Genomic DNA, 24,674 nt, shown 5'->3' with positions numbered 1-24,674 from the left:
TGGTTTAGTTTGTTCTTTTCTAGTTCCTTGAGATGTAAAATTAGGTTGTTGATTTGAGATTTCTTCTTTTTAAAGTAAGCATTTGCCACTAAAACTTTCTTCTTATTACTGCTTTCACTGTATTCCATACATTTTGGTATGTTGTGTTTTCATTTTATCTCCAGATAGCTTCTAAATTTCCTTGTGATTTCTTCTTTGACTTGCTGGTTGTTTGAGTCAATTATTTATTTCCACGTTTTAATGGATTTTCCTGTTTTCTTCCTGCTATTGATTTCTAGTTCAGTTCCATACGGTCAAAGAAGATATTTTACATGATTTCAACTTCTTAAATTTGTTAAGACTTGTTTTTTGGATTAACCTGTGGTCTATCATGGAGAATGTTCCATGTGCAGTTAAGAACGTATTCTGCTGTTTGGGGTGGAGTGTTCTGTATGTATCTGTTAAGTCTAATTGGTCTAACTGTGTTGTTCAAGCCCTCTGTTTCCTTATTGATCTTCTGTCTGGCTGTTCTATCCATAGCTGAAAGGAGGGATTAAAGTCTCCTACTATTATTATGTTGCTGTCCATTTCTCCCTTCAGTTCTGTCAGTGATTCATACATTTGGGAGCCTTAATCTCTCTTTAAATAATATAGGATTTATGATTCTTATAGGGATCATATTTCTCAATAGTGGAATGTAAATGTTGCCTTGGGGAGAAAGTGTGTTCATGTAGCTGAAGCTCTTCAGTGGCAGTGAGGGCTTGGGCCACTGGACCACTCTTCTGTTTAGAAGACCTTCTATATCTTCCATACATCCCACCATGGCCCAGTATGGCTTCTGTCTACTTCTCCAATCCCATATCATGATGCTTCATTGCTCATAACTATTCTCAGCTATCCTGATATTATCTGTTGTCTGTTTCTTAAACACCTTTTTCTGCCTCAGCACCCACTCATGCATGCCTGTGTACACACACATGCCTGTGTACACACACACACATACACACCTCATTCAAGGTTTATTTTTGTTATGAAGATATATTTGTAAAGGTACATAAAATGTTAGCTTGATTGATATTTTAAAATATTTGGACAAATAGTATTGGGCCTCATAAACATTCAGGAAGGGCCTGGAGAGAAGTTATATGAACAGAATTAGTTACTGTAGCAGAACATTGAAAGCATCTCATTGTTTCCCTTTGGGACATTTAAATTCTATCCAAATAATGGAATGGTATTTATCCATATAATGAGATTGTTTGAAGCCCACGAATCATGGAGAAATGCTTATGATGAAGAAAAGCATACAAAATCAAATATAAATTAAGAATATATCTATGTGAAAATGCATATAAGAAAGAAAAAATGAAATAGTTCTCAGGATTGTAGGATTAAAGAGTTTTCTCTAGTTATTTTCAAATTATCTATATTACTATATTTAACTCTATAATTTGAATACAAGGAAGAACACAACTCATTAAATAACCTGTTTCCACACCATTACAGCAGCTGCCTATGGAGAAATGCTCTGATATGAAGGACTACTCAGCCTCACTTGCCTTCCTATCCACCAGCAGCAGGGTTTCCATCTTTGCTTCCATGGATTCACACAGTGGGAAGACAGCCACAAAGCACAGTACAGATTAAGATCAAATATCTCTAGACAAGAAATATTTTTAAATAAATCTACAAAAAAAATGGACAGTTGAATGCTCAAGCGGGATAAATTTGGGGGATTCTTTTTTAAAAATTTTTTAAAGAATTTATTTATTTAGCTGTGTTGGGTCTTAGTTGCGGCACGCAGGATCTTCATTGTGGCGTGTGGGCTCCAGAGCGCGCTGGCAGGCTTCTCTCTAGTTGTAGTGCATGAGCTCCAGAGCGCACAGGCTCAGTAGCTGCGGCACGCAGGCTTAGTTGCCCCGCAGCATGTGGGATATTAGTTCCTCTACCAGGGATCAAACCTACATCCCCTGCATTGGAAGGCAGATTCTTAACCACTGGGCCACCAGGGAAGTCCCTGGGGAATGATTCTGAAGAGTACGTTTGCATGACCTTGTCTAGCACCCAGCTTCATGAGGCACAGAACTTGAATTCATTCAATTCTTCTGCCAGTGAAAAGACAAAGGAACAGGTGAGATCCAGCACAGGTCAATCACAGGCATCCATGGGAGGCTAAGAGCTCTGAGGGATAAGCAGATGTTAGGCGGGAAATAAAAAGAAGGCAAAGTGGGGCAGGCGATGGAGGGGAGATGAATGCAAAAGCAGAGCCTTAAAAAATGCTCGTGTCTCTGAAAGTCTGCATGAAGTTCTGTGTGGTAGACCTTGTGAAAAGTCACCCTGACAAATCTTGGAGAGGATCGGAGAAGAGTAAAAGTGGAGGCAGGAAGATCGTCTAGAAGACTGTTGAAATGTTTAAAGAGAGAAAAGATGAGGATGTGACTCAAGGCCTGAGCAATGGGGGACAGAGAGAAGGTGAATTTGAAAGGTATGAGGAGAACCAGCAGGACTCAATAAGTAATCAGAAGAAGGAAGGTCAAGGGTGATGGCCAAGTCCTGCCAAACATCTGAGTGCATCGGTGGGAACAACGTGGCCAGACAAATCTCCAGAAACCAACAAGGACTTGGTATTAGTTTGTATTTTAGATTGAAAACTGTCTGCATCTTTCCCAGGTTACAACCCCATGGGGATCCGCGATGTTTATATTTACACTTTATATTTACCTAGGCTGAGCTCTGTAGTTACATAATCAGAGAAGGAAATCCCACAATCAATTCCAGGACTCTTTAGACATGACCTTTTGTAAATAAATAGCCAGAGCTAGGTTTGCAGTCAAACCCAGAGGCATTTATGAATAAATACTGACCTCCAGTGTCTAGGTGCGGAAATAAAGATTAAAAATAAAGGTAAAACACCAAGACTCTTAGGAGAGTACCTGGAATTCCAGCTACAAGTAATGTTCCCTGCAATCCAATTCAGAATCCTGGGGTGCTTCAGAAACAGAAATACTGACTAGTATTTTACTATACCGATGGCTAGTGGCTGCCAGGAGAACTCTAGTGGATGTTCTATAGAGCTAAGTGTCAGAATGGATTTGGTCTCAATCATGGGTGTGTAACTATGTGATTGATGGTCTTGGCCCTCTCTGCTCCAAGGTCCAGGTTTAACTACTCCAAAGAGTCTTCTCACTAAAAGAGTAGATTTTTATGCAATTAATTTGACCGATACAAACTCCAGCTGTGTCTTAATCCCCACCTAGGTCAGCATTACATCAAATGAAGATTCCCCTCGAGTGGATGCAGGACAGTGTGGTTGGTGGATGTGCCCTTTTCAGTATCTGTGTGGCTAGAGTGAATTCAAGAGAAATTCTTGAGTAAACTCTCTGCAGCAAAATAGCTCCTTCTGGACTTCCCTGGTGGCGCAGTGGTTAAGAATCTGCCTGCCAATGCAGGGGACACGGGTTTGAGCCCTGGTCCGGGAAGATCCCACATGCCACGGAGCAACTAAGCCCATGCACCACAACTACTGAGCCTGCACTCCAGAGCCCATGGCCCACAACTACTGAAGCCCGCACGCCTAGAGACTGTGCTCTGCAACAAAGAAGCCACCGCAATGAGAAGCCCGCGCACCGCAACGAAGTGTAGCCCCCGCTCACCGCAGCTAGAGAAAGCCCACGCACAGCAACGAAGGCCCAACACAGTCAAAATAAATAAATAAATTTATAAAAAGAAAAAAAAATAGCTCCTTCGGCTGCAGTTGCTGTCAAATGGCATCTGTTTTTTGCAGACTGGAAATGAGGCACTGGCTGTTTGGAGACAAGCTTATGTCACATTCTGGTCTATGCTGAAGTTTTTGAGAACTTGGCTTTGCAGAGAATTAAATGAAGCTGTCTTGAAAAGGTAGAGTTTCCTTCATGAAAACAGGATCGTTTTCGTGAACGTTGTTTTTAAAGTAAGAATAGACTTCAGGCTTAAGTGGTCAACCACAACATAAATAAAAGACCAATCTTTAGTGCCAACAGAACCTATGTGACTTCTGCTTTGGGCAAGGAGAAGCATTCATTACAGGCTATTGACCCTCAGCAGTCTTAGTAGAAGGAAGCATGGAGCAGCAGTAGAAATCATGGCTGCTTTGAGGTCACATGGATTCAAGCTGGGCGATGACACTGAGCTGAGTGACACAAGGGACACGGGAGGTAGCCGCTGCAGGGAGCTAGAATCAAAGGAAACGGAGGCCCAGAGATTAAGTAGAGTTTAGGAGCCAAACGGTGGCATTAAAAAGGGATGCCATCCTAAAGTACTAAAAGATTAAAGTAGAAGGTTTTGTATCAGGAGAAATTCTATTTGTTCAGCTACAAGGTGATGGCAATCATAATCCTATTTTTGACTTGTATTAGCAGAGAAGCTAATTGTCTGATATATAACTGTAGCACTAGACCTAGTAGAAAAAAATGAGTGTACAACTTGTTTCTTGACAATACAGACTAAAGAAGTTTTTCCTTTACTAACAAAAACTGAGATTTCAAGAATAAAAAGTATAGAAACCAGGCACCTTTATCCAGTCACTGCATATAGCAAAACATGTTTTAGTGACTGTACTTAATACAAGGTTGTTTTAGTTGCTTCTTTGTCAATTTTTTTTCTCCTGTCACTTTATTTGGGGGGGGGGTTTATTCTGGAAAATGTCAAACCTACAGAAAAGCTGGAAGAATAGTAATTATTAACTCTTTCCTCATCAATTATAACATTTACTATACTTGCTTTCTGCGTCTCTTTAAATATATAGGAGCAATTGTGTTGGCTCAAACATTTTAATGTGAGCTGCAGACATAATGACACCTCACCCTTAAATTTTTCAGGCCCCCAAAATATCCTTTGTAACTTTTAATTAAAATATCAAATTAAGGTTCAAATGTTAAAAGCCTAATCCCGGGTGTGATGGTATTTGGAGGTGGGGCCTTTGGGAGGCGAGCAGATTTAGATGAGGTCGTGAGGGTGGATCCTTCATGATGAGAACAGGGTCCTTGTAAGAGCATGAGACCAGAGCCCCCTCCCTCTCTACCACGTGAGGACACAGCGAGAAGGCATGTTTCTGAGCACCAGAAAGAGGGTTCTTATCAGACACTAAATCTGCCAGTGCCTGGATCTTGGACTTCCCAGCCTCCAGAACTGTGAGAAATGTTTGTTATTTAAGCCACCGAGTCTGGGGTGTTTTGTCACAACAGCCTGACCAGACTGAGACAAATGTTCTATAATCCATTATTGTTATTCTTTTCTTTCATCTCAATCCCAGATTTGGCATTTGAAGCCAATTTTTGTGTCCCACCAGTCTTTGGGCATTTTTTTCTTTTCTGACTCAAGATGTTCTAAGCTCACCTTATACTTTATCTGCCTCCGACCTGGAATCAACGATTTTCCCAAACATGCCTGGGTCTGTGGAACAGTATTTAGAAAACAAGATCAAGGGAACTACGTGTGCTCACTATTACTAGCTTATGGCTTCTAGGCCCCTTCAGAGCACAAAGCCAGAGCTGGGTTTGGGGGGGGGGGTGTGGGGGAAAGGTGGGGTGGCGTTGGGAAGAGAGAGGAAAATGCACACACATTCCTACAGGTATCTCCAGCTCAAAACTAGTAACACGGGGGTCTTCTTTATCTTCCTCCACTTTCTATCTTTATCTTCCTCCACTTTCTATCTCCCTTCTCCCACTGTAACCTAATTTACAATGACATCACCAAATTTGTTCAATTTTTTAAATCTGTGAGATTCAGAATTACATCCTACAAACAGTCTCAGGCACATTTTCGTCTTTAAACACTTGAATTTAACATCAGCGGTACCATGTCATCCCAAATTATCCCACAGAAGTCACACAGAACAGACTAACGGCTCTCTAAACAGCAACAAGAGATAATGCACCTATATATAGGACTCGAATTGGACAACTTAGCGATGGCTGTTTCTTGAGAGGACCAACGAGGACAAATTTAGAACAGATTGCTGTGGCTTCTGCTTTAATCGGTTGAAGACTATTTGAGGTGTTTTCCTTTTCAAAATCTATCCTGTTCGATGTTTGGCATTTGTTTCAAAGCAACCAGTGGACAGTGTGAGAAGATACACATAATGGTTAATGAGGTGATAGTGGCTGATGGGTGAGCGCTCGCTGTGCTATTTATACTCTCAGCTTTTGTGGATGCTTAAAATTGTTTATAAATAAAAAGATTTAAAAAAATATACTCCTGTCAAATCAGAGCAAGCGTTAAGCGTAAACGGCTAGCCCCAACTCAAATAAACGGCAAATAAGATGTGGCTCTATTACGTGAAAATAGGAAGTATTGATGACAGTCTAGCTTATCTTTAAAAAGTTCTCGAAGGAACTTTCATTTTTTTTTTGGACTTAAGAATCATGTCTTTAAAGGCTAGTCTACATAGCTAGATTATCCTCCAATAAATAAAACTTCACCAATTGTGGAAAAAGATTGACTTAAATTCTGCCTATCATTTTGCCAAATAGCTTTGTCACTAGAGGGAGATTGTATGATTAAAATATTTTTATAGTATGGATGTTTCATATTCCCCTTGGGATCAAAGGCCCCTCACAGACCGATGTGGAAACCATCAGGCTACAGCATAACATGGCATCTGCCACAGCCAGATCTTTTGAGAGGCCAGGCATGATTTAATACAACGAATAGTGGTACGTAAGTGAGCCCCAAACTTGCAAAATCCAACCATGCAGAAGACAAAAACAAGAGAAACAATCAGGGTCTGCAATGTTGAGGCAATCTGAACATATGAAAGACTTTCCAGGTAAGAGGAAAGTTGAACTTTGAAAAGAGGCTTGCCAATTCATGTAAAAGCATAAAAATAAATTTAAAAAACGATGCTGGGGATGATGAACCTTCTGTCTAGTCAAGCTGGTTCCCCTACCTCATTTTGTCATAAACACAAAGGAGCTAGAAAAATAAAAAACTGTAACTACATAGTAGGAATGGGGGGAAATGTACATGACCTCTGACTTCTCTTTCCTGAGACTGTCATCATGATCAGGAGGATTTCTGCTTCTGGCCACCAAGTTGGCCAACTGCTGTCCGCTGGGGATTGGCTTTAACCAGCTCACACACTGACCAAAAAAAAAGCATTTTCACAACAAACCTATAGAGCCTGGGGAGGCTTCCCAGGCCAGAAGACAAATAACCACTGCCATTAATGTGCACATGGAGGAACTGCATTTTAATAAAAGTGGTCATGACCCAAGATGAGAAATAGTCTGCAAATCTGGAGCAAAAGAATCTGGCTGAGCTTGGAATTAGCCAGATCACGTTAAGAAATTTGCCTCGTACATCTTATCAAGGAAACATACATGACATTATGTACTCTAACCGAGGATGCTTTGTTAATTCAGTGCTCAAATTAGCACTGGATGATGCAAGAACTTCCATTTTCTGAGGCAGAATTTCTGTTCTTTCAGAAAAACAAAGTCTGAGTGTACTGGGATACACTACTCATCTGAGATATTTAAAAATTAAAACTCTAGGAGTAGCATCTTGCTATGGCTCTTATCTTACCACACTGGACCTGCATGAAACAATCATTACAGCCTGGGCAAAAGAGACGTGTCTAACTGGCTCCAGGGCAAGCCCAACATGGTAGCAGGATGGGCTGCCCTCTCCAAGGACCAAATTTCTGGATAAGCTGCCTAGCATTTTTTGAATTTAAAAAAATCCCCATTTTTTATCCCACCTCAGCGTGGTACAGAAGGATGCCAAGATGAGGATGCAGGTTAGGCCGATTTCAAGATACCTACATCAAAAATTCTGGATCCCTTGTAAGCCATGCAAAGAAAACAGATTCACTAGGTGGTCTCAAGGTTGAAGTGCTGGAGTCGTTAAAAATAATTTTACATCAAGTTTTCATAAATATCTCTTATTTCAGCCAAGATCTCAAAAACCAAACTGTACCAGAAAGTGTCAACAAAAATTATCCCTCTCTTAGGAAGTCTTTTAAGATTCCAAAGTGACTGGGTGTGAGCACAGCTGTGTGTGCAGGAGCACATCGTGCTGCCAGGTGTCCACTGGAGGTGGATATCTAGACGTAGGACAAGGGAAGAATCCAACTCCAGGCTCTTGGGGTGTGTTAAGACATGGTCACTTCTTGGGCTGGAAAATTCAGACACCAATTCCAGAGATGAAGCTGTTCAAAAATGGTCTGAGTTGAAGCTTAGCCATAGGTTTGGAGTTCTGGGAAGATGTGGTAGTTGTATTCTTGGCCCTGATCTCTGACTTATAAACAGTGTTATTTAGTTAGGCAGCAGAACTGTGAAAAGAAGGACTACGGCAGAAAAGCCAGTAGTTGGTCAGGAACGTCAAGCATCCACATTCCATGTCCTTATGCATCACAGATGCAGCCAGCTGTGAGCAAACCAGGTTCATTTCTTCTTTTCAGCCATCTTCATCAGCTGATGCTCTAAGTCTTGATCTAAGGATCAGTAGAGACCAAGCAGTAGCAAGGGTTTTAGAATTAGTTTCCTTCTAATGACAGTTTTACTATAAAATGGATACAAATAAACCAACCCACCAATGGAAAACCATGGAATACTGGTGATATCTGTAACAGCTTTTATAGTTGTAAATTGTTTACATGACTTTATCGCTGAAATACATGTCACTTGCTCTGAAATAAGGCCGTAGCTTAAAGAAATGATCACTTACCTATCTCTAGCATCTAAAAACATCCTATATCATTAAGATCGATAAGCAGTCAATTCTGTCTGTGGCCTACCCTGAACACTATAGACTACGTACCATAATGTTTTGCCCTCAGCAGATAAAGAACAAATGTATGTGACAAGTGCAAATATACCATTTCCCCTGTTCAAGTGAATAAAATTACACCCACTATATTCTACCTTCCCCCGACCCGACCTTCAATTTTTAGAGAATTTGGCATGTCTATGTGTTGAAATAAGTACAACTCTTTGTGTTATAGGAAGAGCAGAGAATAATTCAGCAGCCTATACTTACTATTTATGAGTCATATGGAAATTCTTGGGATGGTACCATTTTCAGTCACAGGACTTATTTTTAAATTAATTTTAAAGACCCCAAAATTAAAGTTTAAAAAACAAAAATAAAACAAAAAGAGAACACAAACAGCTATAGCTGTCTATATGCTGCTAATTCTAGCAGCCAGAGAGGAATTCCACCAAATGTCATGAGGCAAAGGGCCTTGGTGTTTGTTGTTGGCTGTCTTGGAGGAATCCATCTGTGACTCTCCCATTTAATGGGCCTCTGGTCTTAACCTAGCAAAGCATCCCTCTCCCTAGAGGAAAAGACTAATAATAAATACTTAAGTATAGTGTGTTATCTAACACCCTTTATTATCCTAGAAAGTCTCAGTAAATATAAATGTGAACTACTTATTGGAGTAAGTAGTACCTGTCAGTGGTCACTCTATACTGATTTACTGAATGAGGAATACCTTGAACTTGACCTCCACTTGTTGCTCCCCCATCTCGGAAACTTATGACATTGATTAAGCCCCACTGGTGACTAACTTAGTGACTAATTCAAATGGGGCCGGCAGGGGCTAACGCATAAGGCTTATGACATTAGCACTCAGGCATCCTAAAGCCTTTATCTGGGCCAACATAAGTTACCTAGTTACTTATACAAACTCTACCCCACAGCCTAGATCTGGGAAAATCAGGAAAAATCAGCGGGGGAGAAAAAAAAAAAAAAAAAGCGAGATCAGCACCCATGACACACCGCATACCACTCCTTCTGCAGCTATCCCTAGCTAGCACGTGGGAAAGATTTTATTTGTCAGCGCGTTTCACTTTTCCTTGATCCTCTACTTTCTTAATGGCTGCTTGGATAGCCTCTTGGTCGCCCAGGAACTGGTGAGGTCCAACGGCATGCAGGTTCTCATCCAGTTCCAGGAGAATGGGGACTCCAGTAGGAAGAGTAATGTTGATAATGTCTTCATCTGAGATACCTGGAGATTAAGAGAGGGAGGAGCAAGGCGTTAAAGACAACCCAGGAGGGAGCTGTGTTTACTTACTTAACTACACATTCACTTAGTCCCATATTAAGTGCATGTTTGGAACCACACCAGGTACTGTGAGGATTCCAGCTATAGTTGCTGGAAGCCAAGGGCGTCCCACAAGTTTTATTTATTTACTTACTTATTTATTTGGTTGTGCCAGGTCTCAGTTGCAGCAGGCGGGCTCCTTAGTTGCGGCATGCGAACTCTTAGTTGCAGCATGTGGGATCTAGTTCCCTGACCAGGGATCAAACCCTGGGCCCCCCGCATTGGGAGCACAGAGTCTTATACACTGCACCACCAAGGAAGTCCCTCGGAAGTTTTGTTTTTTTTTAAAAAAAAAAAACCTAAGACAGAAATTCAAATTACATTAAATCTTGGGACAGTAAATACCTTTTGGGGCAAATTGTTCCTGGTTGTTTCCTATCTAAATCTTAAAGAAATGAAAATTATTCTCTCCATGCTCACATGTGTGTTACTGGTTTTCCACAGAAATCAATCTTGAAAAATCTGAAAGTGAACTCGGGGGGTTTTCCACTTTTTTCCCTTTTATATGTTGTCCCCAGGCTGGCTAAAATTAACCTCAAAATCTAGTTCAATTGATTAGAAAGTGGCTGGTTTTCCAACACTGAGTGAGCATGGGATGCCCTGGGCTAGACCCAGTCAAGGAGGAACCCTCCCCTAGGTGCTCAGGAAACACAATCAAGAGGAATCAAAAGAAGGTTGATCGACATGCCTTGTAAACAGGTCTCGTTCTCCTGCTGTCCCTTAACAGCCCAACTGCTAGGAGAGCAAGATATGTGTAATTGACAAATCACCTTCAATTCTCTTCTTATTTTTAAAAAAATTTATTTATTTATTTACTTACTTACTTACTTATTTATTTTCAGCGTGCTGCGTGTCCTGCGGGATCTTAGTTCCCTGACCAGGGATTGAACCCACGCCCGAGGCAGTGAAAGCGTGGAGTCCTAACCACTGGACCACCAGGCAATTCCCTCAGTTCTTTTTAAAACAGCCTGAATCAGGGAATTCTCTGGTGGTCCAGTGGTTAGGACTCCACGCTCTCACTGCCAAGGGCCCAGGTTCGATCCCTGGTCGGGGAGCTAAGATCCCACATGCTATATAGTGCGCTCCTACAAAATTTTTTTTAATAAATAGATAACCTGAATCATTGGTTGTTCAATTTTGACCAGAAGAGCTGGAGTTGTAGCAAGGGTGGTAGCAGCAGTGGTCGTGATAAGGTTTCAATTATTATGACTGTTTTTAAAAAACATTAAACAGCTAACATGTACTGAGTACATTCCACATGCCAGGTACTCTTCTAAGCACTTTATGTGTCTTAACTTATTTAATCACCGTTGCAATCCTAGGAAAATATGCACCATTATTTTTCCATGTAACAATTTCTGACACAGAGAGGTTAAGCAAACAACTCAAGGTCACACAGGCAGTAAACAGCAAAGCCTGGATTTAAACCCAGGTGTCTGTAACTAGTGCACAATGTCTTTCAAGTCTCTCTGAGTTCAAAATGGGCAAAGAGGAGAGGAGACCTAAAAAGATGGAGTTAAGCTAATTAAAAGGTGACTGAAAGTATTCAAATTATCTACTTTAAAAACACACCTTTATTATATAGACTTCTAAATTCTAACCATATGCTTCTGTTCTTTATTAATAGAAAGGACCCAGGGTAGAGCAAGTTCTGAGGGGAGTGCAAGGGTCCATCTTGGAAGGTGAGACTGGCAGAATAAGTGAGTAGCAGTTAGTTATCAATGCACTGTGTCAGTTTAACTTTGGTCATTAACTATGAGCACCAGTCACAGAATCATAGCACTGGATCTCAACTGCTGGGGTGGTTCTTTATTAGAATTTCATTTCTAGGTCCAGAAGAGCTGCCTAAGAACTCTTATGCACAAGCTGTACACTCAAACAGCTATGAAACAATGGAAAGGATCGTAACTTGGAAGTCAGGGTCTAATCTAAGTACACATCCCATCTCCTCCTTTGCTAGTCCCCTTCCAAATACTAACTAGTATAATATATAACTTTAGGCGAGTAACCTCTCTGGGCCTCCACTGCCTCTGTCTAATTAAACTAAGAAACACACACTCTTCTCTACCACTATTACAAACCCTGTGGGGCAGGAGGAATGGACTTAAAAGAGAACATACATGAGAAAGTATAGCCCAACAAGTGTTTCTTCTTTCTGTACTACGAATTCTCTTCTAGGTAGAAGATTTAAAGGGTAGGCTAGTAAAACACTACTTTGCCCTGCCAAGCCCCCATCCCCACACTGCAACCCTACACAAGATTACCATCCCAAACTAAAGCTGGCAAGAACAGATAAATTCAGACCAGACAGCCAGCTGTTTAGCTGGGAGATGACTGCCTTGGATTCTAAAAGCCCTCAGGCTCTCTCAGGTCAGATCTGTCAGCTGAACGCATAGTAGCTGCCACCCGCATCCACTGGAGATAGCCAGAGCGGAATGCAACAGTACGTGGTTTAGAGCCAGGTGACCGCTAAGGATATAGAGAAACTGAAATCCTAATACACTGTAAAATTAAGAGTATAAAATCCTGTGGAATCTTTGGGTAACTGTCTGGCAATTCCTCAAACAGGTAAGCACAGAATTACCATGGGACCCTGCAATTTCACTCCTAGGTATATATACCCAAGAGAAATGAAAACACACGTCCACACAAAAACCTGTACACGAACCCTCACAGCAGCATTATTCATAACAGACAGAAGATGGAAACAGTCTAAATGTCCATCAACTGATGAATGGGTAAATTAAATGTGGTAGATCCATGCAATGGAATATTTGGCAATAAAAAGGAGAAAGTGCTGATGCAACCTAAACATTGACAACCCCTGAAAACATTATGCTAAGTGAAAGCAGCCAGTCACAGAGTACATATTTTATGAGTCCATTTATATGAAATATCCAGAATAGGCAAATCTATAGTGACATAAATAGATCTGGGGTTGCTTAGGGCCAGAGGGAATGGGAGGACTGGGCAGTAATAGCTAGGTATGGAGTTTCTTTTGAGGGTAATGAAAATGTTCTGAAATTGACTGTGGTGATAGATGGGTAACTCTGTGAATATACAGCTCTGTGAAAATACAGCTCTGTGAAAAGCCACTGAACTGTACACTTTAAATGGGTGAACTGTATGTCATGTGAATTATACCTCAAGAAAGCTGTTTAAAAAACTACTGAACAGATCCAGAGAAGTCAAATAAAACTCTTCGAGTCACCAGACTGTTAAGGTAGTAAAATTGGACCTTTTTTTAAAATTCCCAAATTCCAGGACTTCAACTCTGGCCATCTGACTTGTCTATGGCTATTTCCACCACAGCATAAGGAGAGAGGAGAATGTTTGTGTTCATGCTCTGCCCTTGTGAAGGGCTGGGTGCTAACTGGACACCAGCACCAAGTGTTCTCATGTTCTCAAGACTAGTAAAGGGATCAACAGATTGGTCTGATCCCCTTGAAATAGCTAACACACTGGGATCATGATGGGCCAGGTTGAGGGTTTGCAGTCTGTGACCGCAGAAAAAAGTTCTGGGTCTTTGGCAGGGGGCAAGGGGCACACATGGAACTCATCTGACCATGGCCTCAGATCTAACCAGATCTAACAAGCCCTTTCTTTAAGAGCACCACTCTCAAGCTCATGCCTATGGCTTAGATAAAAACCCACTTTTGTGTGGGACCAAATGGAAGAGCTAACTAACAAAGGCCACGAGAACTATAATGTTTCACTTATAAAGAAAGGAGGGCTCAACAAAAATAGAAATGTTTCCAATAAATAAAGTTGACATTCCACTTTAATGACTACTCAAGCCATTCACACAGCAGACTAATTACTTCCAAATATTTAAAATACTTAGACTGGTTAATAATCAGTCAATGAGACTTAAGTGACTGGCTTTTTAAAATAGCAAATGAGGAAAAACCACAATGAAGCCATTACTCATTACTCAGTTTTGGCATAAGCCACATTCTTTGTCCTAAGAGAGTTAAGCAAGCAGAACTCCTAAGGCTAGAAAAATGCATCTGCGTTGGATTAAACCAAACTGAATCAATACTATATTATGTAATATCGTATTACAGATTCATTAACTGGAACATCATATGAAAGTTAAAACGCATGGCCAGAGATCACATCCTCTAATAATGGCTTAGATTGTTTTATACGGCATCCAAGAACGATCTGAAGGGAAACATCTAATCCTGCATCAACGCATCTCTATCACTGCCCCTTCACCAACCCCCAACCATTGTCTTTAATTCTTGAATCTTCATGTAGGAGCGGCTGGGAATTAACTGCTATTCATTTAAATGACTGGGATATTTTAAGTAAGAAATAATGAAAGTTTGGTGGTAAGTCAAAGGAGTAGCTCAAAGCCAAAATAGGAGGAAATTCAAACAACTTCATTTTCTGCATACAGGACTAACTTCAGAAAGTCAAATCTGTACCTTCGATGACTCCCCTGAGTCACTGTAGCAGGAACAGGAACCACAGACAGTAATTAAGATCACTGCACATATATACAGCACTCCCACTCGCCCTCTGTTAGAAGTCACTGAGCAAATGCTCACTTCTCCCACCAGGATTATAAGGGACCATGTTTTATACATCCTGGTGTCACCCATGCTCTCCAAACCGTGCCTTACATGCTGCAAGACTTTAGTAAACGTTTGTTGCACTGTAAGGAATTCTATCATGTGTTGCTGCTAGGATCCCGAAATGATTTAGCTTTATGATCCAATATTACAACTATATGTATTATATGAATCTACTTCTTACAAATAAAGGCTATTAGGAATAAAATGTTAACTAGAAACTCTAATGCTTAAAGCCTGTATGTGAAAGCACTCTGAGGACTTTCTCGGAGGTACAGTACCGGCTAAGTTTCAGAAGGAAATCAAAAGGGAGATGTATGCTCCTCAAAAGTAAGGACTTTGTATGTCCAATTCTAGGTGCTGTATCCCTGTTGCAAAAATAGTACAGTACCTGATTTAATGGACCCTTGGCACATAGCTGTAATGAATGAATCTGAACTCTCCGAGCTTTCAAATTAAATCTAGTCCTTTACTGTTGAAGCCTTGGTTAAAGATTGTGTTTCCTTTTATTACCTTCTTAAGAAAAAAAGTCATATTAAATTTGTCTTCTATATATTTTATTTGGTTTTCTCCACACTGTGTGCTCAAAATCTTTGAATATCAGGAAACAGGAGGAAAGATGTTCAGGGAGACATCTGTTACAGGACAAGAGGAAACCCCAATTCCATAATGCTTATTGTTGAGGATGACAGAGAGAGAGGAAAACAGCTCCCATCAAGTCATTCAGCTGTGAGGTTCGACCCAGGCCCCGCTTCCCTTTCCCAATTGAGTTAGTCACAGTCCAAACCCCACTGATGGGTGACCTGTGATAACAGTACCGTATTCTTCTATTGCCAAAATAAGAGCTGACAGAAGAGATTCTGAATTTCATATATGGCTTACCTATTTTTAATTATAATTCTTTTAGGTTTGAATGCTATCCATGTACAACTTAAAGATTGGCTGGGGAACAACTGGAAATGGGTTATTTGAATCATGTAACATGATGACAGTATAACGGCCTCTAATTTAGAATAAGGCAGAGAGAAGAATCCATTCTACATCTAATTTTATAGTTAAGTGGCCTACAACTTTTAAAAATGAAGGTTTCTATAAGAGAATGCTTAGCCACACCACTAGATAAGCATTTGCTTCACAGAAGAGAGGCCTGACTGCTACTTCTGAAAATATCCCACTACAAAATGCCAAAGGTGACTGACTGGTCAGTCCCCAGCCCCACAGCAAGTCCCAGCTGACCTTCCCTCGAGTCTCTAATTTCACCTTGTCACTTCTTGCCTTGTTATATGTGCAGCTGTACACAGTTCTTCAGGGGTCAAGTCTGTCTTGCATGCCACTCTTACTCCAAACTTGAAACTGCCTAGTCCTTTCTTTTTTTTCCGGTACGTGGGCCTCTCACTGTTGTGGCCTCTCCCGTTGCGGAGCACAGGCTCCGGACACACAGGCTCAGCGGCCATGGCTCACGGGCCTAGCCGCTCTGTGGCATGTGGGATCTTCCCGGACCGGGGCACGAACCTGTGTACCCTGCATCGGCAGGCAGACTCTCAACCACTGCGCCACCAGGGAAGCCCTGCCTAGTCCTTTCTTGAACCCAGACTAAACAATCCACTTCTCCTGGCAAGATGCAGACTACATCCAGTGCTTCAGTTCAGTACCTGGCTTCTCCTTCAATGTGGGCCAGCAGGAAACAAACAGGAAGTGACTACGCCAACCGCAGAGAAAGAAACACACTCCTGTCTGGAGTGCTAAGGAACAGGGTGTTGGTTAGACACTAAGCCTGGGTTAGGAGTGTTCGTGGTGGTGCTTGGTGAGAGGTGGGCCCTGCTGTAATCTGGACTTGTTAGGCAATTGTTTATGCTGCCACAAATCAGTAAAGCAGTCCCTTAAGCTGGAATTTTCTCACTATATAATATTTCATATGTCTGTTTTAAGTCTTCTTTCTTCTGAAGGGATTAAGAACTACTATCAAGTTAAAAGTAAAGCATTCCATGGGACTACACCAAACTAAAAAGCTTTGGCACAGACAAGGAAGCTATCAACAAACCAAAAGGCAGCATTCTGGATAGGAGAACATATTTGCAAACGGTATATCCAATAAGGGGTTCATATACAAACTATACAAGGAACTAATATACCTCAACATCAAAAAACCAAACAACCTGATTAAAAATTGTGCAGAGGACCTGAATAGACATTTTCCAAAGAGGAAATACAGATGGCCAACAGACGCATAGAAAAGATGCTCAACAGTACTAATCATCAGGGAAATGCAAATTAAAACCACAATGATATATCACCTCACACCTGTCAGAATGGCTACCATCAAAAAGACAACAAATAACAACTGTTGGCAAGAATGTGCAGAAAAGGGAACCCTGTGCAATGCTGGTAGGATTGTAAATTGGTGCAGCCATTATAGAAAGCAGTATGGAGGTTCTTCAAAAAATTAAAAATAGAACTACCATATTATCTAGCAATTTCACTTCTGGATATTTATCCAAAGAAAACAAAAACACTAATTCAAAAAGATACATGGAATTCCCTGGTGGTCCACTGGTTAGGACTCTGCACTTTCACTGTCGAGGGCGCAGGTTCGGTCCCTGGTCAGGGAACTAAGGTCCCACAAGCCATATGGCGCGGCCAAGAAAAAAAAATTTTTTTTTTCAAAAAGATACACACACACCAATGTTCATTGCAGCATTATTTATAATAGCCAAGATATGGAAGCAACCTAAGTGTTCATTGATGAATGGATAAAGAAGATGTGGTGCATATATACAATATTACTCAGCCATTAAAAATAAAGAAAGCTTGGGTTTCCCTGGTGGCGCAGTGGTTGAGAGTCTGCCTGCTGATGCAGGGGACACGGGTTCGTGCCCCGGTCCGGGAAGATCCCACATGCCGCGGAGCGGCTGGGCCCGTGAGCCATGGCCGCTGAGCCTGCGTGTCCGGAGCCTGTGCCCCGCAACGGGAGAGGCCACAACAGTGAGAGGCCTGCATACAGCAAAAAAAAAAAAAAAAAGAAAGCTTGCCATTTGTGACAACATGGATGGATCTAGAGGGTATTATGCTAAGTGAAATCAGAGAAAGGCAAATACTGTACGATCTCATATGTGGAATCTAAAAAACAAAACAAACAAAATAAAATGCAAACAGTCAATAATTGCTCAAATGAAATTTTAAAAACATGACTTAGCTACATTAAATAGCAGAGTAAAAGAAACTATTGAACAAAGTAAAAATATTGAACCATAGCTTTCCAGTGAGTTCAGAAACTTGTTCTAGTTCCTACAAGAAACAAGATACATATGTAAAATGCCTAGAAGTGCATTTAGCACACAGTGTGCACTCAAAAAAGGACCACCTGGTATAGCTATACTAGGGAGTGTCATTCACAGACCACAATGTTAAGGTAACAGCAATAATAATGTAAGACTCAATTAGTTGCATGAAATTACCTTTTTATGGTTTACTTGCCAAAGATACTCTTGACTCAGCTTCTCACAACATACTATTCCAAACAGAATAGATCAACAGAAGGGCTACTTTTTAGAAAAAATTTAAAACAAAATAGTCCAGGCGGTAATTGTGTGTGGAGACTCAGTGAACTGGGTTTAGGTGGAGTTCATGACTCCAACTATTTATCGTGATCATGGCTAAGCCATCTGAGGTCTGTCTGGGTTTCATTTTCCTTCAACAGCATCTGTCTTCTTTCCCACAAATGGAAGAAGTGTCAGGCAGGACTTGACTGACTATAGGGTAAAATCATAGCACCAAATATTTGAGAAACAAAATAACATTTAAGGAACTAACAACACTCTCCACTGTTGAGGTACATACAATCTAGAGTAAATGAGTAACACTAGTATACTCTTAGTCAAAGATCTTAAGGCACTTGGAGACTTCAGGGTAGACCAATTTCTTAATTAGCTATGTGACTGGGTCATCATTCTTCCCACTTCAAAGTTACAATAAAGTATTTTTATGATAGGACAGTATGCTGTCATTGATTCTATCAGTTACCACACTCCTCCCTAGCAGAAAGTAAGATGTTTGAAGTCTATCAAGCATTTTAAGGACAATATGGGGGAAAACTGCCCACTTCCTTGAAAGATCCTGTTTATATGGGAGAATCTTACATAAACATATCTAGAAAACATGACTAGGGATCAGATCAGTCCACAACCACATGCATTTTTACTTTTGTGATCAATGCAAAGAATATAGCAACTTTCATATTTATAGGGAATATGCAATCTGGTCACACCCATTTCAAAGATTCATTCTTAATACAGATGAAAGCTAACTTTCTTATAACGTGACCATATAATCCTCCAAGCTGGGCACTTTTGAAAGTGAAAGGAGATGCTGTTAATAATTGCAATGGGATAACAGGTATTAACCAGAAAATAGGGGGGTGTATAGTCATATAAATTCGCTATAAAAATAAATTGGCAATTAAGATGTTACATTTTATGACATTTTTAAACACAATAAACACATACACACAAATAAATTAGCCAGTAATCTTTCCTATAAGACAAAAATCTATATTTTCCCCTTAAAGTAAGGGAGATTCACTTAATATTTGGAGTCTTGGAAAGTCAGTATCCAAATTCAATAGGATGTATTCTTTTAGGTTGAGAATTTGTCAAGTACCACAGGAAGCCTTCATACATGAACTCTTGAAAGTTAGACATGTGAGCAGAAGCAAGAAGAACTAAAATCCTGCAGCCTGTGGAACAAAAACCACATTCACAGAGAGATAGACAAGATGAAAAGGCAGAGGGCTATGTTCCAGATGAAGGAACAATATAAAACCCCAGAAAAACAACTAAATGAAATGGAGATAGGCAATCTTCCAGAAAAAGAATTCAGAATAGCGATAGTGAAGATGATCCAGGACCTTGGAAAAAGAATGGAGGCAAAGATCGAGAAGATGCAAGAAATGTTTAACAAAGACCTAGAAGAATTAAAGAACAAACAGAGATGAACAATACAATAACTGAAATGAAAAATACAATAGAAGGAATCAATAGCACAATAACTGAGGCAGAAGAACGGATAAATGACCTGGAAGACAGAACGGTGGAATTCACTGCTGCGGAACAGACTAAAGAAAAAAGAATGAAAAGAAATGAAGACAGCCTAAGAGACCTCTGGGACAACATTAAATGCAACAACATTCGCATTATAGGGGTCCCAGAAGGAGAAGACAGAGAGAAAGGACCCAAGAAAATATTTGAAGAAATTATAGTTGAAAAGTTCCCTAACATGGGAAAGGAAATAGCAACCTAAGTCAAGGAAGTGCAGAGAGTCCCATATAGGATAAACCCAAGGAGAAACATGCCCAGACACATAGTAATCAAACTGGCAAAAATTAAAGACAAAGAAAAATTATTGAAAGCAGCAAGGGAAAAACAACAAATAACATACAAGGGAACCCCCATAAGGTTAACAGCTGATTTCTCAGCAGAAACTCTACAAGCCAGAAGGGAGTGGCATGATATACTTAAAGTGATGAAACGGAAGAACCTACAACCAAGATTACTCTACCTGGCAAGGATCTCATTCAGATTCGATGGAGAAATCAAAAGCTTTACAGACAAGCAAAGCTAAGAGAATTCGGCACCACCAAACCAGCTGTACAACAAATGCTAAAGAACTTCTCTAAGTGGAAAACACAAGAGAAGAAAAGGACCTACAGAAACAAACCCAAAACAATTAAGAAAATGGTCATAGGAACATACATATCGATAATTACCTTAAACGTGAATGGATTAAATGCTCCAACCAAAAGACACAGGCTTGCTGAATGGATGCAAAAACAAGACCCATATATATGCTGTCTACAAGAGACCCACTTCAGACCTAGGGACACATACAGACTGAAAGTGAGGGGATGGAAAAAGATATTCCATGCAAAAGGAAATCAAAAGAAAGCTGGAGTAGCAATACTCATATCAGATAAAATAGATTTTAAAATAAAGAATGTTACAAGAGACAAGGAAGGACACTACATAATGATCAAGGGATCAATCCAAGAAGAATATAAAACAATTATAAATACATATGCACCCAACATAGGAGCACCTCAATACATAAGGCAACTGCTAACAGCTGTAAAAGAGGAAATTGACAGTAACACAATAATAGTGGGGGACTTTAACACCTCACTTACACCAATGGACAGATCATCCAAAATGAAAATAAATAAGGAAACAGAACCTTTAAATGACACAATAGACCAGATAGATTTAATTGATATTTATAGGACATTCCATCCAAAAACAGCAGATTACACTTTCTTCTCAAGTGTGCACGGAACATTTTCCAGGATAGATCACATCTTGGGTCACAAATCAAGCCTCAGTAAATTTAAGAAAATTGAAATCATATCAAGCATCTTTTCTGACCACAATGCTGTGAGATTAGAAATCAATTACAGGGAAAAAAACATAAAATACACAAATACATGGAGGCTAAACAATACATTACTAAATAACCAAGAGATCACTGAAGAAATCAAAGAGGAAATCAAAAAATACCTAGAGACAAATGACAATGAAAACACGACGATCCAAAACCTATGGGATGCAGCAAAAGCAGTTCTAAGAGGGAAGTTTACAGCTATACAAGCCTACCTCAAGAAACAAGAAATATCTCAAATAAATGTAAGACCAGACACTATAAAACTCTTAGAGGAAAATATAGGAAGAACACTCTTTGACATAAATCACAGCAAGATCATTTTTGATCCACCTCCTAGAGTAATGGAAATAAAAACAAAAATAAACAAATGGGACCTAATGAAACTTCAAAGCTTTTGCACAGCAAAGGAAACCATAAACAAGACCAAAAGACAACCCTCAGAATGGGAGAAAATATTTGCAAATGAATCATCAGACAAAGGATTAATCTCCAAAATATATAAACAGCTCATGCAGCTCAATATTAAAAAAAACAAACAACCCAATCCAAAAATGGGCAGAAGACCTAAATAGACATTTCTCCAAAGAAGACACACAGATGGCCAAGAAGCACATGAAAAGCTGCTCAACATCACTAATTATTAGAGAAATGCAAATCAAAACTACAATGAGGTACCACCTCACACTGGTTAGAATGGCCATCATCAGAAAATCTACAAACAACAAATGCTGGAGAGGGTGTGGAGAAAAGGGAACCCTCTTGCACTGTTGGTGGGAATGTAAATTGATACAGCCACTATGGAGAACAGTATGGAGGTTCCTTAAAGAACTAAAAATAGAATTACCATATGACCCAGCAATCCCACTACTGGGCATATACCCAGAGAAAACCATAATTCAAAAAGATACATGCACCCCAATGTTCACTGCAGCACTATTTACAATAGCCAGGTCATGGAAGCAACCTAAATGCCCATCAACAGACAAATGGATAAAGAAGATGTGGTACATATATACAATGGAATATTACTCAGCCATAAAAAGGAACGAAATTGGGTCATTTGTAGAGATGTGGATGGATCTAGAGACTGTCATACAGAGTGAAGTAAGTCAGAAAGAGAAAAACAAATACCATATATTAACGCATATAGGTGGAACCTAGAAAAATGGTACAGATGAACCAGTTTGCAGGGCAGAAATAGAGACACAGATGTAGAGAACCTACGTATGGACACCAAGGGGGGAAAGCGGCGGGGGGGGGGGTGGTAGTGTGCTGAATTGGGAGATTGGGATTGACATGTATACACTGATGTGTATAAAATTGATGACTAATAAGGAAACTAAATAAACAAAAAATAAACATTAAAAAAAGAAAAAGTTAGACATGCAAGAAAAGAGGACAGATGCTAGTATTCTTATTCCAGTGAGCATATATGTCTACAATAAATTTTAAAAGGGCTGAAATCTCACTAAATTAACAGAAATGATGGGAGAAATAACGTACACTATTTCTTCTGATCTTTGGGAAAGTGACTTATGCTTAATTCTTAGAGCTGTGACATAGAATAGTTGGATCTTATTTTTCAGTACACACTGCAAGAGAATTCTATTAGTGGAGATGGGCCTTTAGAGGACCCCTATAACAAAAGATGACAACTAATGTATGATGTGATCCTAAAATCTAGTCCAGTCTATTTCAGGCACATGAAGTAATTCTTCCATGTGAGGCATGGAAGTTACTACAGGGAATCTTAGCAACATCAAAGAATTTGATGAATCTTAACAACAGTTCCACCAGGGGGTACTATAGGCCAAAAGGGAACAAAGTTGTTCTCCCCAGGATGGCTGAGCTGAGACTACAAACCACTCTTATGTATTCCTATGGACAAACCGCAATCCTCACTCCACTTCATTTGCTTCCCCAGTTATTGGCTTGTGCCTAGTGGTATATTCTGGCTTTTCTGCCAGTTTTTTTCCCTGAATGTCTGCCATCCTCCCTGGCCACCAGCCCTACCATTTCTATTCCCTGTCTCCCTCCCATTCACCTCCCTTCTCCTCTCCTCCAGGCATCTGCCAGCCTCACACCTTTCTCTACACATACTTCCTACTCTTTGTACAATTTACCTCTTCCAGTATGAACACCACTGTTTTAAATCAATTATCCCCCAAATAAAAACATTTTCTATATAGCCTATTTATAGTGATAGGGATAGGAGTTATAATTTAAGGTTGCTTCTATTTCATTAATCTCTGAAAGTTAATTTAGTTCTGTACATCCAAATTAAAAAAAAAAAAAGACCTTCAGAAGAAAAGTTAAATGAAGCCTGAGGACAAATGCCTGCTTATTTCTCAGTAATCCCTGTAAATACATTTCTGCCCCGTGGTCAAAGCTGTGTTTTAATTCTTTTCTTTATTCTATACTCCACATCCATGCATATCTCCTTTGTTATCTGTCACTTCCACGTATTTGCCCTAAACTATTGCTTTCTAGGCCAATGTCAAATCCTCTCATCTTTAAATCTTATTGGTTAAATTATTTTGCAGCTTTAATAATTCACATAGCATACAATTCACCCACTTAATGTATACAATGGCTTTTAGCATGTTCAGAGTTGTACAACCATCGCCACAATCAACTTTAGAACATTTTCGCCACCCCAGTAAGAAACCCTGCACATATTAGCAGTCACTCTTCAATCCACCCTCTTCCCCTCCACACCAGTCCTAGGAAACAAATCATCTGTTTTCTGTCTATATAGATTTGCCTATTCTGGAGATTTTACACAAATATAATCCTACGTGATCCTTTGTGACTGGCTTCTTTCTTTCTTTCTTTTTTTTAAACAGGGCAGACCTTTTTTTCTGTTTTTAATAAATTTATTTACTTATTTATTTATTTTTGGCTGCGTTGCGTCCTCGTTGCTGTGCGCAGGGCTTTCTCTAGTTGCAGTGAGCGGGGGCTACTCTTCGTTACGGTGTGCAGGCTTCTCATTGTGGTGGCTTCTCTTGTTGTGGAGCACGGGCTCTGGGCGTGCGGGCTTCAATAGTTGTGGCTCATGGGCTCAGTAGTCATGGCTCGCGGGCTCTAGAGCGCAGGCTCAGCAGTTGTGGCGCACGGGCTTAGGTGCTCCACAGCATGTGGGATCTTCCCGGACCAGGGATCGAACCTGTGTCCTCTGCATTGGCAGGCAGATTCTTAACCACTGCGCCACCAGGGAAGTCCTGGCTTCTTTCATGTAATCATGATTTCAAGATTCATCCATGTTATAGCATGTGTCAGTACTTCATTTTTTTTTAATGCAGAATATTTAATTGTATGGACATACCGCATTTAACTTATCTAATCACTTGTTGATGGGCATTTGGGTTGCTTCCACACTGTGGCTATTATGAGTAATACTGCTTTGAAGGTTTGTGTACAAGTTTTTGTGTGGACATATGTTTTCACTTCTCTTAGGTATTGTTATGAGTTGAACTGCATTCCCCCCCCCAAAAAAATATACTGAAGTTAACCTCCAGTACCTCAGAGCGTGACCTTTCTTGGAAACAGGTCTTTAGAGAGGTAATCAAGTTAAAATGAGGTCATTGGGGTAGGCCCTA

The 24,674-nt window shown here is 40.2% G+C and overlaps 1 protein-coding gene across 1 annotated transcript in view; it reads right to left on the bottom strand.

Annotated features, from left to right (window-relative positions):
- Window positions 1-3,073: 3,073 nt before the first annotated feature.
- The window catches only part of BPGM (bisphosphoglycerate mutase), a 36,916-nt gene continuing 15,315 nt past the window's right edge, over window positions 3,074-24,674 (bottom strand). The window contains exon 3 of the mRNA XM_081244033.1: window positions 3,074-9,970. Coding sequence (XP_081100159.1) covers window positions 9,792-9,970 — 179 coding nt within the window. The 3' untranslated portion in view covers window positions 3,074-9,791. The remainder of the gene's footprint in view (window positions 9,971-24,674) is intronic.

This window comes from Mesoplodon bidens, assembly GCF_964165515.1.
Source record: "Mesoplodon bidens genome assembly, chromosome: 9".
In the NCBI taxonomy this organism is placed as follows: domain Eukaryota; kingdom Metazoa; phylum Chordata; class Mammalia; order Artiodactyla; family Ziphiidae; genus Mesoplodon; species Mesoplodon bidens.
The sequence above is the reverse complement of the archived record's forward strand: the minus strand, read 5'-3'. Positions and strand labels throughout refer to the sequence as shown.